We start from the raw sequence: 13,321 nt of genomic DNA, 5'->3' as shown, positions 1-13,321 counted from the left end.
GAAGCAAGCGCCTATGCAGGCCGTCGTTGACCTGGCGTCGCAGAAGACGCTGGACAACGGGCCCATCGTGACGAGACAGCCGGTAGGAATAACCTCTCCTGCCCCAAGAGATCCAGCCCTTCCAAGGCCTCGCCTCTAGACCCTGACTTGCTGCGTTTACTGACACATGGCCGCATCAGACGCTTGAGCCGCGGCCAGAGGCGGGGCCCGCGCTCGGTCTTCGTGGCGGGGGATTATCGTGCGGCTTTGACTGCTGTCATGGAAGCTGTCGCTTCCACAAGGCCTGTTGCTAGGTAGTCTCTTTTTGCGAGGTTGCTCTCCTTTTGCGTCATCTTGTGGTCCTTTGCTGCTCGGGATTTTGGCGCCAGGTTTGCCGCCGGTGTGATCGAACGTTGGCCTTGGGCCGCTGTATCCATCTTTCTATATTCAAATCGCGCTTTGGACCCTTGACCCTCTCGTACTCCTGTGCTGTCGCGATGGTAGTCATCGCGTTCTCTTGGATATCCACCGCGAATGCGACGTCGTGGCAAGTCGAGAATACCATGGTATGTAGAGGGGGAGACTCCTGGGGGTGATCGTGTTCCCAGAGGCGTCTGAGATGAAGGATAAATCGTCAAGCAAGGGCACAGTAGTGACTGCAGTTGCAGAGTGCTATCATCATCATGGCTGATCAATGGGTAGGTGACCGAAAGCTAACGTTACGAAAGGCTCAAGAGAGCCGAGATCAGGGGGCCCATGGATTGTTGGCATGTGCATGAAGGCCACTCATCGAAACGTTTACCAGCAACAGCTCTCTGTGGAAGGTCAGGCTACGTAGGTATTCAAGGGATCTCAGCAGCCACGCGTCGCAATTGCCGCTGTATTCGAGAAATCAACAAAGCAGCGCAACTTTGTGTTGAGAAGCTTTAGGGATCACACTGGCTGCCTGGCCCAGTCATCATGTCTATAGAGCGGCAAGCAATCTCACTCTGTCTGGTGGTCGATCCAACTCTGGGGCTGTCGGCTACCGAATCTTCCGACCAGAAGTCTTTTTACTGCGTCTCAGGATCCCTCCTCATCCCCTTCTCCTCCTACAGGCTGTTTGGGGATCACCACTTTGCCTGTCATAAATCCCTTCTTAAGCCTACTTGAGAGCTTCTGGCACCTCCTCAAACGCATGTATCGAATCTATCATCGTCTTGAGTTGCCCTCTTCCATCCACTTTGCTGTCTGCGTAAGGGCGGCATGCGAGTTGTCAGAGCGTTGTTTAGAGCAGAGTGAAGGTGTCTTCCACAGGGTCCGTAAGTAGTTAGGATAGGAATATATCTGAATTCTAGCCCTCCGTAGCTTAGGGGGCCCTCCGCAGCCTATATATACGTTCTCTTAAGACCCTTACCCCCTGGCCAGCCCCCTAGCTTGGTAGGCCCTTGCTGGCTCCGCAGGGGTCCTGACACGAGTGCTCCAGTATGAGTAGCTTCCATTTGTGCTCCCATGAACGACGGAAACGTGTTTCCCACGAAGCTATTAGCCCAACTTGCCCCGTAAAGCCCACCCCCAAGCGAAGCGTAATGACGTTTCCGCCCCGACAACTTGATTGCACGGCAATTAGGTCGGCGGTGATCCAACGACGTTGTCCACGACGTAGGCAAATATTTGAACCTTATGTTATAGCGCGTTCATGACGTCGACCTTGTGTAGCCAGTGGACTCGTCAGCTCCGAGGGCTCTGGCACAGACCAATTTTGTCCGTCGAGCAGGTGACAGTGACGTGGCATTCGAGGGCCTTGGCCATCTGAATAGCCAAGGACCCGACACCGCCAGACCCGCCGTTGATGAAAACCTTGTCGTCGGCTTGGAAATATGGCGCGATGCTCTGGTATGCTGCGAGAGAGGACGTTCAAGCGGCACCCGCCATCCTTGGGGAGACGCTGAACGACATCATAGCGATGCTCTCATAGATCGTGACCACGTACTCAGCAAGGGACCCTGGCTTCACTGAATACAGGCGGCCAAACACAACCTCGCCTTAGCCGATATCGATGACCTTGCGGCCAACAGCGACGACGTGGCTGCTAAATTCCACGCTTGGTGTTCTAGGAACGGAGTCTGTCAGTCGGGAGGCTGCCCCGAGCTCGACGGGAAAGTAGTCTGCTTCGTAGACGCTGGCGGAAATAACCTGGACGAGGAGGTCTCGCTTGTCTAGGGGGCTTACGGTAGGGCGAGGCATTGTGACTAGTTTGAAGCTATGGTTGTTATTACCGGCCCGAGCGACTTGCGAGGCACGGCAAGTGTCTTTTTGCGAGTGATATATTTGCGATCTCGCTTCCTGATTCTAGGTGCCAGCTGGAGGTAGTGCGCGTGCACATTTGCCTAGCCGCAGTCTCGAAGGCTGGTCGCAAGATTTCCATTTCGAATTGTAGCTGCTCGCCTCTTATAGAGGCTGTTCAATCTTGGAACATGTCCCGCAGCCCCGCCGCTTCATTTCCTTCAGTTGACGATGAACCCATGATCTTGATGGCCGACAACTTCGGGGGAGATTCTTCTGGCCTGCACGCCTGCAGCCTCACAGGGCTGACAAGATAGGAATAGCTCTCAGGGGCCATGACTCGAACATGTTAGGCCATTGATCCGGAAGGAGACGAAAAGCCGTGCGTCCACGGCAGATTTGACTTCATGCTCAGCTGAGCACTTTTGCGTACAGACGAATACCTGACGAGACACCTCAACGCGACTTCCCACCTTCCCCTCGCTTCATCTCCGCTGCTTGAAGTCTTCAATGCCGCAGACAGTGAGCCTCCCAGGGGTGTGCCGTCCCAGAAATATCTGGGATCCAGTGCAGTGGGCGATAATTATGGGCTCGTCCTCCAGACCCGTGGATGAGGAACGCTCTCCTCGCGTGCTACCGTGATGAGTCCACACATGTGTACGCCGACTAGATCCATCGAGTCGCAAGATCCATGTCACGAGAAGGCCACCTCAACAGGGTGAAGTGGTATCGCGATATTGCAGGATCGCCCTGATTGACTAATGAAAATACGATCCGAACAACTGATGCTCGGTCCTCTGCTTCATCACAAGTACAGGTACAACCACCCTCCAACTCAGTGATTAGCTTTAAGCACAAATGTCAACCAGACCAAAGTGCTGAGTACTAACTCCACAGGTTGCTATGTCGTATATCACTGTGAAATGCTTGGTTCAATCACTCGTCCAGAGACAGAGTGCACCACCTTGAAAGCAGCTTTCCCATATCGACGGCCACTCCGGAAAGCTCTTGCCCTTCTCTCATGAAAATGTCTCGAATCTCATTCGTCTTCGGCAGCGCAAAGCCCAGAGGAAGATCCTGCAATTCTTGCTTGGTCATGCCGAGGTCTTCGAAATAGGGCGCTGCAGCAATGGGAAGCGGCAAATTGGACGTCCAGGCGAAAGCCTTGATAGCCTGCAGGATAAATGAAGACATCGGAAAGTCACGCGCGGTTTGCCGCATGAGATACGAGGTCTCAGCAAAAAGCTGGTGGATCGTATGGTCTCCGAGGTAAGGGGCCATCGTGAAGAGCGCGTTGTATAGTCCGCACAAGACAACACAGGAGTAATCACGGAGCGTGAACTCATTGATGTATCGCATCATGTATGTCGTGTCTGTGTAGGCGAGGCCGAGGCAGATATCTTTGACAGTCAAATTGTCCAAAAAGACGGTGTTCGGATCGAGTGGTCGCAGGATGCTGACGAGAACCTCATCCATATATACACTGGGTAGGCCTACGCATCAGCGGATATTCGGTCGATTTGTCACTTTTAAACGACGACTCACCGCAAGAAACAGGTTTGTGGGGTGAAGTTAATGTCTTCCCGCAGGTGCTCTGGCAACGCAACTCTCCACTGTGTTACTTTACGATGGAGTTGTCTTCGAGTCGCGAGATCTACTTCCGAGTCGGCCGTTTGGGATTCACCGCTATTCCAAGACATGGCCTCATAGAGCAGCAGAGACAACTGACATATGTTGTGAAGGATATTGCGTGTGAACGGGGGCAACTGACCGTCGGCTACGTACGGATTGCCGTATAGGTCGATTTTGACACTGGATTGTTCTGCAAGCTCCTCGAATTCGAACACGCAGGGTATCCGTGGCGGCCGTATGAGTGAGAGTTCTATATATACATAGGAAACGATGCTGCTCAGATTAGCTCGTATTCCTCCCCTCATGGCTGTGCAGATGCCGAGACTCTGACCTTTCGTAGCAAAAGAACCCCCAAAGTGCTGTTGAGATGATGGCCTTCTCGCGCTTCCCTTGCTGGTCGTCACTGACGGCTTCGAACCGAGCTTCAAGGTCCAAACGGTGGAACATCTCAGTGGCAGCAAAGCGGTACATCTGAGAAGAAAACAGGTCTGTGAGTGACAAGATTCGCAAAGAACCCGGAGCCGCTTCGGCCTCGATTGAAATCTAGAGCATCATTAAAAAGAACCTGGTCATACCATGCCGGCCCTGTCCATTCCGCGATAAGCGTACAGCGTGAACAAAAGTGCCAACCCCTGCGCGGTAGGCAATGTCGATCGCTGGCCCTCGATTTCAAGCCACTTATTTGCTTCATCGAGGAATTGGGCGCCGAGTTTGCGTCCGCTTATGCCATCGAAAGACTTGACACGCCGAGATGTGTACTGAATGGTATTGTCAGCCCATGAACATGACCCGTGCTTGTACCTGCAAGCCCTCAATGGGGACCTACGCATCGAAGCGCGCACATTGCATTCACCAAAAAAGGAGAACAGTACTGTGATTCTCGAGGGTTTTTGCTGTTTCTCATATCATCGATGAATGCCTCACGGTATACAAAGGGGTAGAAGAAAGACGCATCCCATGTGAAAAAGGAGGATATCAGTTCCGAAACGATTCCGCTCCCGGCGACGGCGGTCCAGGGACGTGCCTCGACCTTGAAGGGGCTGTCGACGAGGGCACCTCTGTCGATGGCCTCGAGCCTCAGGTTGCCCCCTGGGGGTCCGGGAACTCATCGAGCCTGTAGATCGACAATTGGGAACCTGTCAAGGACCGCAGGGCTGACAGGGCATTGTCGGCTGTGCGTAGCTGGTCTAGGGCGGCGTGAGCGTCCGCGTGGGGCAGCGTGCGCAGAATGCGAAAAAGCTCGTGCAGTTGTTCGTTTTCAAGTCGTTGGTTTGCTTGCTGTTGCCTCGCAGCCATAGCTCGGGTGGTGTTCGTCTCGGCGACATCGTAGACGCAGGCCGTCTTCTTCCGCCTGCAGCTGCCGCAAACCGGGCGATCGCCGTCGCACTTCGACTTGCCGCGGCGGCATCGTGCGCAAGCTACGAGCGTCAGCTGGCGGGGTGTGCGGCCGGTGGGCCGGCGGTAAGGTTGTGGCAGCGGTGGACCTGACGAGCCGGATGATTGCAAATTAGGATGGGGCAAGATACTGCGAAAGCTCCTGTTCATTATAAATCGTGCTCAAGCTGTTCGTGCTGCTATGTGACAATGTGCATGGTTCTATTGTGCGAGTTCTTTGACTTGACGGCAGTCGACAGTGAAGCAAGTGAGCTGACATTATGCGGAGGCTCGGAGACGAACAGGCGAAGGAGCTCGTGTGTTTCGATTATGGTGCAATGGACACAGGACGAGCATCGGATGACCAACGACCGTGCTGTGGTGGATGCAGCGGGCGACAAGGTAGCGTCCCGAAGCTACCCAGTTGGCTGCCACACGTTCACCAGGGCGGTGTAGCATTGAGCTGAAAGCTCCCGTAGCACCGCCGGACAAAAGACTCCTTGCAGAAGGGTGTCTTCCCATAGGAGGCTAGCTTCAGCCCTTCCTCAAGGGTCAGTGTGCCTTTATCAGGACTTCCGTGTCGGTGGTCAGGTAAGAAAATCATGGTGTCAAATCCTTCAACGAAACAAGTCTCCGGTACGGTGTCAGCCCATCACCACTTCTGGTACATGAGAAACCCTCGTTTGCGATTCGCTTGGGCCGGGTGAGGAGGAAAACATGCAGCATTGACATCCATACCGTGATACTCATTCCTGCTTGGGGCTGACGATACCCCTCCCCTCTTGTCTTGTCTCAACCTTCTGGGCATCGCCTTGATAAACACATGAATTGTCGACTTGTTTAAGTAGGCATCCCCTGTTCAGTGCCCTAGCTGAGAAAACTCAGATCAGAAAACTCAGATCAGACGTCAACTGCCTTGAGGGTGCCCCGGCTCACACCATTTCGACAGGGGACAAGATTGATACACAAAGGTGCCGCACTGGTTCTTGACCTCTCCCCCATTCCACGAGCACTTCTTCTTGATAGCCTCGAATGCTGGGATGCAAAGGGCATCGACCCGAGCACCCACGGCATCATTGTCCTTTGCACCATTGTCTCCGAAAAGATACTTGCAGTCCCCTGGAGCCTTGTCTGCAGGCTTGAACCAAGCAAAGTATTTATTGTTGTTGATGGGCTCCCACGGGCCTCTCTGCCCGTGACAGCGAACCTCAATGTTCCGATTGGCATTGGTACGACAGACAGCAGCAAAATCTGACTTGTCTGCGTTGCAAATCTTGATCAGTTCATCCATTGCGGGATTCGAATGCTCGGGGCCATGGGTTGGATAACAAGAGGGCTCCGCTGTGGGTGTGCCGTCTTGGATGCCAGTCATGGTAGCCGTTGCATCGGGACAGACCGTTGTCTCCTTGTCGAGGTACGTCGTTACGATCTCTCCGTGAATTTTGTCATCGTTGCATGTGCAATACGGTCCCGAGATTTGACTACCGTAAGGTTTAGTGCATCGGTCGTAATGGCCCGATAGTGAGCAATACTGCTGCGGTTGGGGCTCCTCTCACCTTGACTCTAGTCTGCAGGATGTGACTGCCGTCTGCTTTGGTCTCTTGGTGATGCTGACTGTTTGCGTAGGCATCGTCGAGTATGTGCAGGCCATGTCGCCCTCTCCTTTCAATGTGGGAAAGCTCCCTCTGGTCATGCCCCCTTCGGCACCAGCGCTTGAGCAGTGACAGAACGCAGACGGCTCTGCCCTCGGCTTTCCATCAAACCCGTCGCCGTATGTGTTGCGGAAACACTGAGGAGGAATCACATTCGGCAGCCCAGCTTCAAGTTCCTTCAAGATCTTTTGTTGTTCGTCGGACCACTTTTTGTCGAACAGCCCTTCAATCATACTTTTGGTCCAGTAAACGCATGGGCATCTTTTATTTTCACCCTACACGGGAGGTTAGATATGAGCAGGAAGACGCGGTTTCTGCTGTAGAGAGCAATACTCACGTCGGCCTGACAGACCTTGTCTTTTCCCTTACAATCGGCGTCATCGCAGGCGGGCTTCAGACTTGTAAGCGACGGGGTCCGTTCTTCGAACACAGCTAGGGGCGATACGTACCGAGTTCTCATTTACTGTACCCGAAGGCCCACATGAGGAACCTGTAGTCGTACTTGTCGCCGCCTTCGTAGGTGTGGGATCACCATTATCCCCATCCTTGGCTGAATCGTCCTTTGCATGACCAAACAGACCATCGCCAAAGACGAACTTGTGAGCCACCTCGACAAGGGGCTCAAGACCTTCACTGACCGCCCAGGCCCCAGCAGCGCCTGCAGCAGCAACCATGATCGCAAACTTGTTCTTCTGGGCCTGGGTCTTGAGAACTTGGACCGCGGCTCCGAGGATCTCGGGTGCACTGTCTGCAAGCTCCAGGACGAATCCTTCCCATTCCGCAGGGTTCACGAGCCCCAGAGCTTCGTCATTCTGGGCGGCTCCTTGCATAGCATTGATCATACAACTCATACCTGGTAAAACAAGCGGCGTTAGCACACCTCGTTCTGCTGACTGAGAGTCGTGGCTTACCATCGCGTTTTCCTAGCCTGGACGGAGCAGCGCAGGACGCAGCAGCTTCCTTGATAATGACGTCCAGTTCATTCTGAACAGACTCGGACAGCAGAATAGTGACATCGCCGGCTTTGATTCCCTCCGAAGCCTTGGTGGCAGTAGCTACAGCAAGCTGGGGCTTTACCACAGTTGTTGTCTCCACATTGTTGATGGTGGTCGTTCTTGTCACCTCCGTCAGATAATCCAAATACACACCTATCCACTGTAATGTTTTTCTGGTCAATTTCTTTTTCATGCTTTGACGGCATCCCGGAAAGCTTCATGGCTTGAGGCCATTGAAGCTAAGATTGCCCTCACCTTGGTGGTAGTGCCCTCCACCGTGAGATAATTTGTGTCCACACCGATTGGGGCGGCATAGTCTTGGTGTAACTCAATCACGTTTCCCTGGCGTTTGGAAAGTTTCTCTGGGGCAGCTGTGATTCGGGGCTCCTGAGAATATGCCACACTAAATAGGGCTGTAAGGACGAGGCAGATTCGATGTTGCATGATGCCCGTGGGTAGACTGAAGCAACTACTGGTGCATAAAGTTGCTGGTACAGATCTCAATTGGAATAGAACCAAGCTCAAGAATGCTATCTTCACTTATATTTGTAGTAAAATCGAGACGGATACAATAAATGTAATTAGTTGCTATCGAGTCACACAGCTACTGTGCCATTCTGACGTTGGGTTGAGAAAGCAATGGCACACAAATGCGCCAAGAAGGGGCCGATCCGACCCTACTCTGGAGTCCGACTGATACTGCTACCTGGGGTCTGATTGGCATCTGGGGTCCAAGGCATCGCATTTGCAGTACAGCCTCTTGGGCTTTTTTGAATGAAGTTAACGCCAGTCGTACTGGCTACACTCGTAACCAGCAGATGGCGCCCCTCTTTCAGGAGCCCCCAGATGTCCCCAAGTGACCCGATTCTGAAGCTGCAACCGCCCCGAACTGCCCCCAGGCGTACGCCATCCATGCTTCTATTTTATCAACGCCAAGTAGGTCCATCTGGCCCCTATCCTTGGATTCCATCATCATGATATTTGGAAGGGGGTTTGAAGTTATCTGGCTTTATCGGAAGTGCTGGATACCGTGTCCTGGCACCTGGTTTGGATCTCGCTCTCGCGCTGGCCAAGCAACGTTAGCCCCCAGGCTCGCCAAGTAGAACACATCGGGTGAGCATGCATGAAGGATAATTTGTAGCTGCAGGCCGGCGTCTTGGTCAGTTCTCAGAATTCTTGAGGGCGAATGGCTTTGCAGAGACCTGCGGATGATGTGTAGGCTGCGTTGTTCATCCGCACTGGGCAAGAGATACGAAAGCAAGTTCACGAGGACTCACTGCCTTTGGACAGGGACTTCAGTTGTATTTAAGATACTCCATACCCCAGATGAGTTTAGTCTTGCACTTGCGGTCAAGGTATATCACCTACACACATTATTCTTGAGCCCGAGCCATGAATCCATTTGCATTCCTCCAGCTGAGGCCCATGTCTACACTGCTCATCTTCACGCTTCTTTTCATCCGGCTCTGTCACGCGGGATATGCTCTACAAGACGACTGGTAAGCTGAAGAATCCTCCGATTGTGTGTTCATGTCTAACGCAATGATAGTGAGCAGTCGAACTCTCCTTGCCCTTTTAATTTCGCTCATACTAACACGGCCAGGTGTGGGAGAGCAACGCAACTTTCTAAATGATGCTTTCGCATCCGCATACCGGCTTGCGAGTCTGGCAGAAGGCTTCACCAACGAGAACTTCAACGCAGACGGGACTCAGCTGTTCCAGTGGTTACATGGAACAGTTGGCCTGGATATGATGCGAACGAGTGTGAAGAGTATGACGCAGTCCCGGCTCAACATTTTATCAGCAAGAGTTTAATCGCTGACTTACGATTTGAAAGGCAACTTGGCAGGCATTATGCGAAATGCGGTGCCAGTCGAAGGCGAAGCCCATGGAGGAGATAGGACGTCTGCCGATGTTGTAAGTCTCCCGTCTCTTTACATCTCAATCTGCTATACATCACTTAAATAGTATTGACAATACTTTGAAGCGAGTCTTTTGCACGCACGACCGTCTGCGTGAGGGACGAGCTCGTGAAGGTGGCGGCAAAAGATTGTTCGACCCGGGTAAGAACATCAAGGAACCCCCATCTCAAGTCCTTGGATTCGCCGTCAGAAGAATCCTTTCGCTGACGAGGCTTGGTGCCACCTGTCAGTGACCAAGGAATTTCTCCATGCCAAGTTCGACTGTACCCATGCGCTTGCGTGGACAATTCAGCCGGGCGATCCAGAAGAGCCAGATACTCTACAAATTTGCCCTTGGTTTCTCGACTACGCCATGAAGCAAACCGCTAAGTTCCACGGCACGTATACCCCTGGTAAGATAGCCACTATGATCGTGAACCTCAAGCTAGACAGGCTCGCGGCCTGGGTCAACTATACTCCCGTCGACCTGTTCCAGTTATTTGATAAAGTCATGGTACATGAGGTAAGACCTTCCTGAGAGTCATGGCCGCAGATCAATGGCTGACTGGAGACTAAAGTTATCACACACGCGTCAAGGGGGCAGCTTACAGGACATCGGAGGCTTTGCGGGCTATGGTAAGTGACCGGGATTCAAACCTAGTCTTTATCTTGTTGATCACGTAGAGGAGAAGAGCTCTCTAATCATGACCTAGGCTGGAAGAACTGCCGAAAACTATCGGCTACTCGTGGAAACGACGGACCTCACTGGAATGCTGGTAAAGTTTGCTGTTAAATCCTAGCTCGCCGTATGTTGTTCCTGATCTTTGCTCTCAGATACCATCGCCCTATTCTCATCCATCTCTGGGCTCATTAGGTCGGGTGGTATGATTCGAGAAGATGGTTCATTCCTTAGAGGACCAGGTGATGACGATAGGGACGAGGGAGAGGAGAAAAGGTTTGTGAAGAGAGGGAACCCCCAGCTTGATGTTTACAAGTTGAAGGGAAGACCAATGTTGTGAAAGTACATCTACCATTTGTAGGCTCCACGAATAATAGTGCAGGGCAGCGTTTCTTCCTGTGTTGAGGCAGCAGCAGGAAAAGGCAGCGTGACTTCGAAGAACGAGGGACGCGTAACCTTTTTAATCGAACTCAGGATCATCGACTCGCGTTCCGTCCATTCGTGTTCCCACGCCTGCGCCGCTGGGTTGAGCCTCAAAGCAAACTTTAGCCAAGCAAGTCCTTCCATGGCAGCAAGAGCATCCCATATGCGAAGCCAGAGAACTTCATCTTTTCCGGGGTTTTTCGACTCAAGATACAAGGTCCGATATAAGTCCCAAGTCAGGTTGACGTGGGAAATACAGGCAACATGAGTCGTCGGCAGGCGGTTGTACAAAAGCGGAAGACTTCGTGGCGATTGCGAAAAGTCAAACAACGTTCCGCGATAAAGAGTATATATCCATTCAAAATAACTAGTCAATCGTTAGCCGAGGGAATTCTTTCTAGGTATTTCAAATAGTACATCTTCTTGCACGTCAAGAGAAAGGAAACGTGGTCACATTGGCTCCTGGTGCCCGGTTGAGAGCACGCACCGCGGTAGTGAGGGCCCCACGTGGACGTGTCTTCCAGGTCGACTTGGGTGCATTCTTTGGCGCGGATTCTGTTGCGCGATAGATATATGTGAACGGCATGGTGCTCGCCAAAGACAGACTGCCAGATCATTTGACGAACCTCTACAGGGAGTTGACTGTAGAGGGGCGACGCATCCTGCTCCTTGGCAAAGCGCGGTGAGATGGGCAATGGGGGAAGAAATGGCACGAAGTTGCGCGCCTTGGTCATAAGCTTTTGGAAGCCGGAGGGAGTCGACATGGCGGATTGTCACAGAAGCAGCGCTTGTCGAAAACAGCACAGGCGGTTGCATTTCGATGGGGCAGTCGTTTTTGTTATTTAAAGGCCGCCCGGGCTGCACGGTAGGAATTCAAAAGCTGCACAGGTCACATTGCATGGCGTATGTATCTCTGGACCAACGCGCAAAGGCCACCCTGTTGCTGACACTAACCATGCGGTGTCATTCCCATACCAGCTATTCAATATGCAGCCCTCAATGAAGGACGATATGAAGAATTTTTTCTGAGCGCGTTGCTACCTGCTCCCCTGTTTGGGGCCGTCTCTGGGGGCGGACTTGGGGGCCGTTAGGACTTGGCGGCCAGGACATGGTGTACAACATCTAGGACTGCACACCCTCGATTGTTCTGGCATAATAGTGGTGTGCCTCAAGAAGCGGCACGTACCTCTGTCAGAAGGCTCGGTCAGGCACTCCAATCAATCGCGCTGCTTTGATCAATTATTCAGGTTTCGCTGCCTCGGCTATTCCTCTTCGTGATTCAGATAGCAACAGCAACGGTCTATCTCCCGTTGCACCCTTGGTCATACCGTTGATTCTTGCCGGTGACGCTTTAAGAATCATGAGTAGTGGATAGTATACGCAGTGTTCAACCATAAATGTTGTTTGCCAACAGTGGGATACTAAAAACAGAGTTTCAGTCGAGAGCAAATCAAGTCGGTGGACACTCCATTGTGATACTTACTCAGCGCGGGCAGTACATACCAATGTTCCCAAAGGGGTTGCCTATTCTCATCTATTGTGAGGGCATGATACGGATGGGCTTGAGTAGGTGGACATATGAAGGAGAAAGCTTTTGGCCCTTGTCAGGTAGAAGGAAATGCTATCTTCTCCGGGATTGACGGCCAAAACAATATATCGTAGTGAAACTTATAGCTTTGCCTCCCATGTAGGTAAATCAAATATCACGAAGGCTGAAATGAACGTGGAACTTCATACACAGGCAGAATCTCGAGGACTAGCAAGTTCTATGAGCCGTTGGACAAAAATATCTGTCAACACCCAGTACCATATCTTACGCCGCGAATGTCGTCTCCAATACTAACCCGAATCTCAAAGTAAACGCTGTTACTAAAACTTTTCCCTAAGAACACATCAATACGCCTCCGCTCTTGCATTGTCCGGTCGCTGCTGACACAAATATCGTTAGATACCTTACACTCAAAACTTGCATGCCAGAGCTTCTACTTTGGCCTCGACTCAACTGCGCTCTTGCCCCAGCGTATGTTTAGATCAGCATACCTGCATCACAAATAAAATTTCTTGATTGAGCCCTTCGCAGCCATAGTGTTTCTTGGAGGAATGAGCCTCGACCTGGAGCGGCTGCTGAAACCGGGCTTGGTTATTCCAAAGCGACTTGCATGCCTGCAACTGTTTTCACCATGCCACAACAACTGAGCAGTAATAGCAATTTGAATCTGAGCATGTGTTAAGGAAAATTAAAGTCGTGAATGCCGTACGGCCTGCTGTCAGCTGTCAAGAACCTCAAATCACAGTCCGATCCTATAGGCGTGCGCTTTCTAAGGTACAGTCAGGCTTCTATCCAGCATGTGCATCTTGCACTTCGCACTTATTATGTCTTTCGCCTGCGCTGCGGATGAGAACCGCGTATAAATTTGGTGG

The 13,321-nt window shown here is 52.1% G+C and overlaps 6 protein-coding genes across 6 annotated transcripts; all 6 read right to left on the bottom strand.

Moving 5' to 3' along the window:
• Positions 1-2,004: 2,004 nt before the first annotated feature.
• VDBG_01171 (alcohol dehydrogenase) lies at positions 2,005-2,205 on the bottom strand (the record flags this gene model as incomplete). Its single annotated transcript, XM_003009442.1, has 1 exon — positions 2,005-2,205. One exon carries the CDS (start codon positions 2,203-2,205, stop codon positions 2,005-2,007), a length of 201 nt encoding a protein of 66 aa, XP_003009488.1.
• A 975-nt stretch (positions 2,206-3,180) lies between these two features.
• Positions 3,181-3,525, bottom strand: VDBG_01170 (predicted protein; the record flags this gene model as incomplete). Its single annotated transcript, XM_003009441.1, has 1 exon — positions 3,181-3,525. One exon carries the CDS (start codon positions 3,523-3,525, stop codon positions 3,181-3,183), a length of 345 nt encoding a protein of 114 aa, XP_003009487.1.
• Positions 3,526-4,953: 1,428 nt separating this feature from the next.
• Positions 4,954-5,421, bottom strand: VDBG_01169 (conserved hypothetical protein; the record flags this gene model as incomplete). The annotated part of the gene is made up of 1 exon (XM_003009440.1): positions 4,954-5,421. One exon carries the CDS (start codon positions 5,419-5,421, stop codon positions 4,954-4,956), a length of 468 nt encoding a protein of 155 aa, XP_003009486.1.
• A 736-nt stretch (positions 5,422-6,157) lies between these two features.
• VDBG_01168 (predicted protein) lies at positions 6,158-8,341 on the bottom strand (the record flags this gene model as incomplete). The annotated part of the gene is made up of 6 exons (XM_003009439.1): positions 6,158-6,731; positions 6,807-7,177; positions 7,240-7,293; positions 7,352-7,755; positions 7,814-7,973; positions 8,153-8,341. The coding sequence occupies 6 exons, from the start codon at positions 8,339-8,341 to the stop codon at positions 6,158-6,160; spliced, it is 1,752 nt and encodes a 583-aa protein (XP_003009485.1).
• Positions 8,342-8,906: 565 nt separating this feature from the next.
• On the bottom strand, positions 8,907-9,787 carry VDBG_01167 (predicted protein; the record flags this gene model as incomplete). The annotated part of the gene is made up of 4 exons (XM_003009438.1): positions 8,907-9,099; positions 9,270-9,382; positions 9,551-9,610; positions 9,725-9,787. 4 exons carry the CDS (start codon positions 9,785-9,787, stop codon positions 8,907-8,909), a joined length of 429 nt encoding a protein of 142 aa, XP_003009484.1.
• Positions 9,788-10,825: 1,038 nt separating this feature from the next.
• On the bottom strand, positions 10,826-11,664 carry VDBG_01166 (predicted protein; the record flags this gene model as incomplete). Its single annotated transcript, XM_003009437.1, has 2 exons — positions 10,826-11,267; positions 11,318-11,664. The coding sequence occupies 2 exons, from the start codon at positions 11,662-11,664 to the stop codon at positions 10,826-10,828; spliced, it is 789 nt and encodes a 262-aa protein (XP_003009483.1).
• Positions 11,665-13,321: the final 1,657 nt, after the last annotated feature.

Source organism: Verticillium alfalfae, genomic scaffold (genome assembly GCF_000150825.1).
Source record: "Verticillium alfalfae VaMs.102 supercont1.1 genomic scaffold, whole genome shotgun sequence".
Lineage (NCBI taxonomy): Eukaryota > Fungi > Ascomycota > Sordariomycetes > Glomerellales > Plectosphaerellaceae > Verticillium > Verticillium alfalfae.
This window is presented reverse-complemented; position numbering and strand designations above follow the sequence as displayed.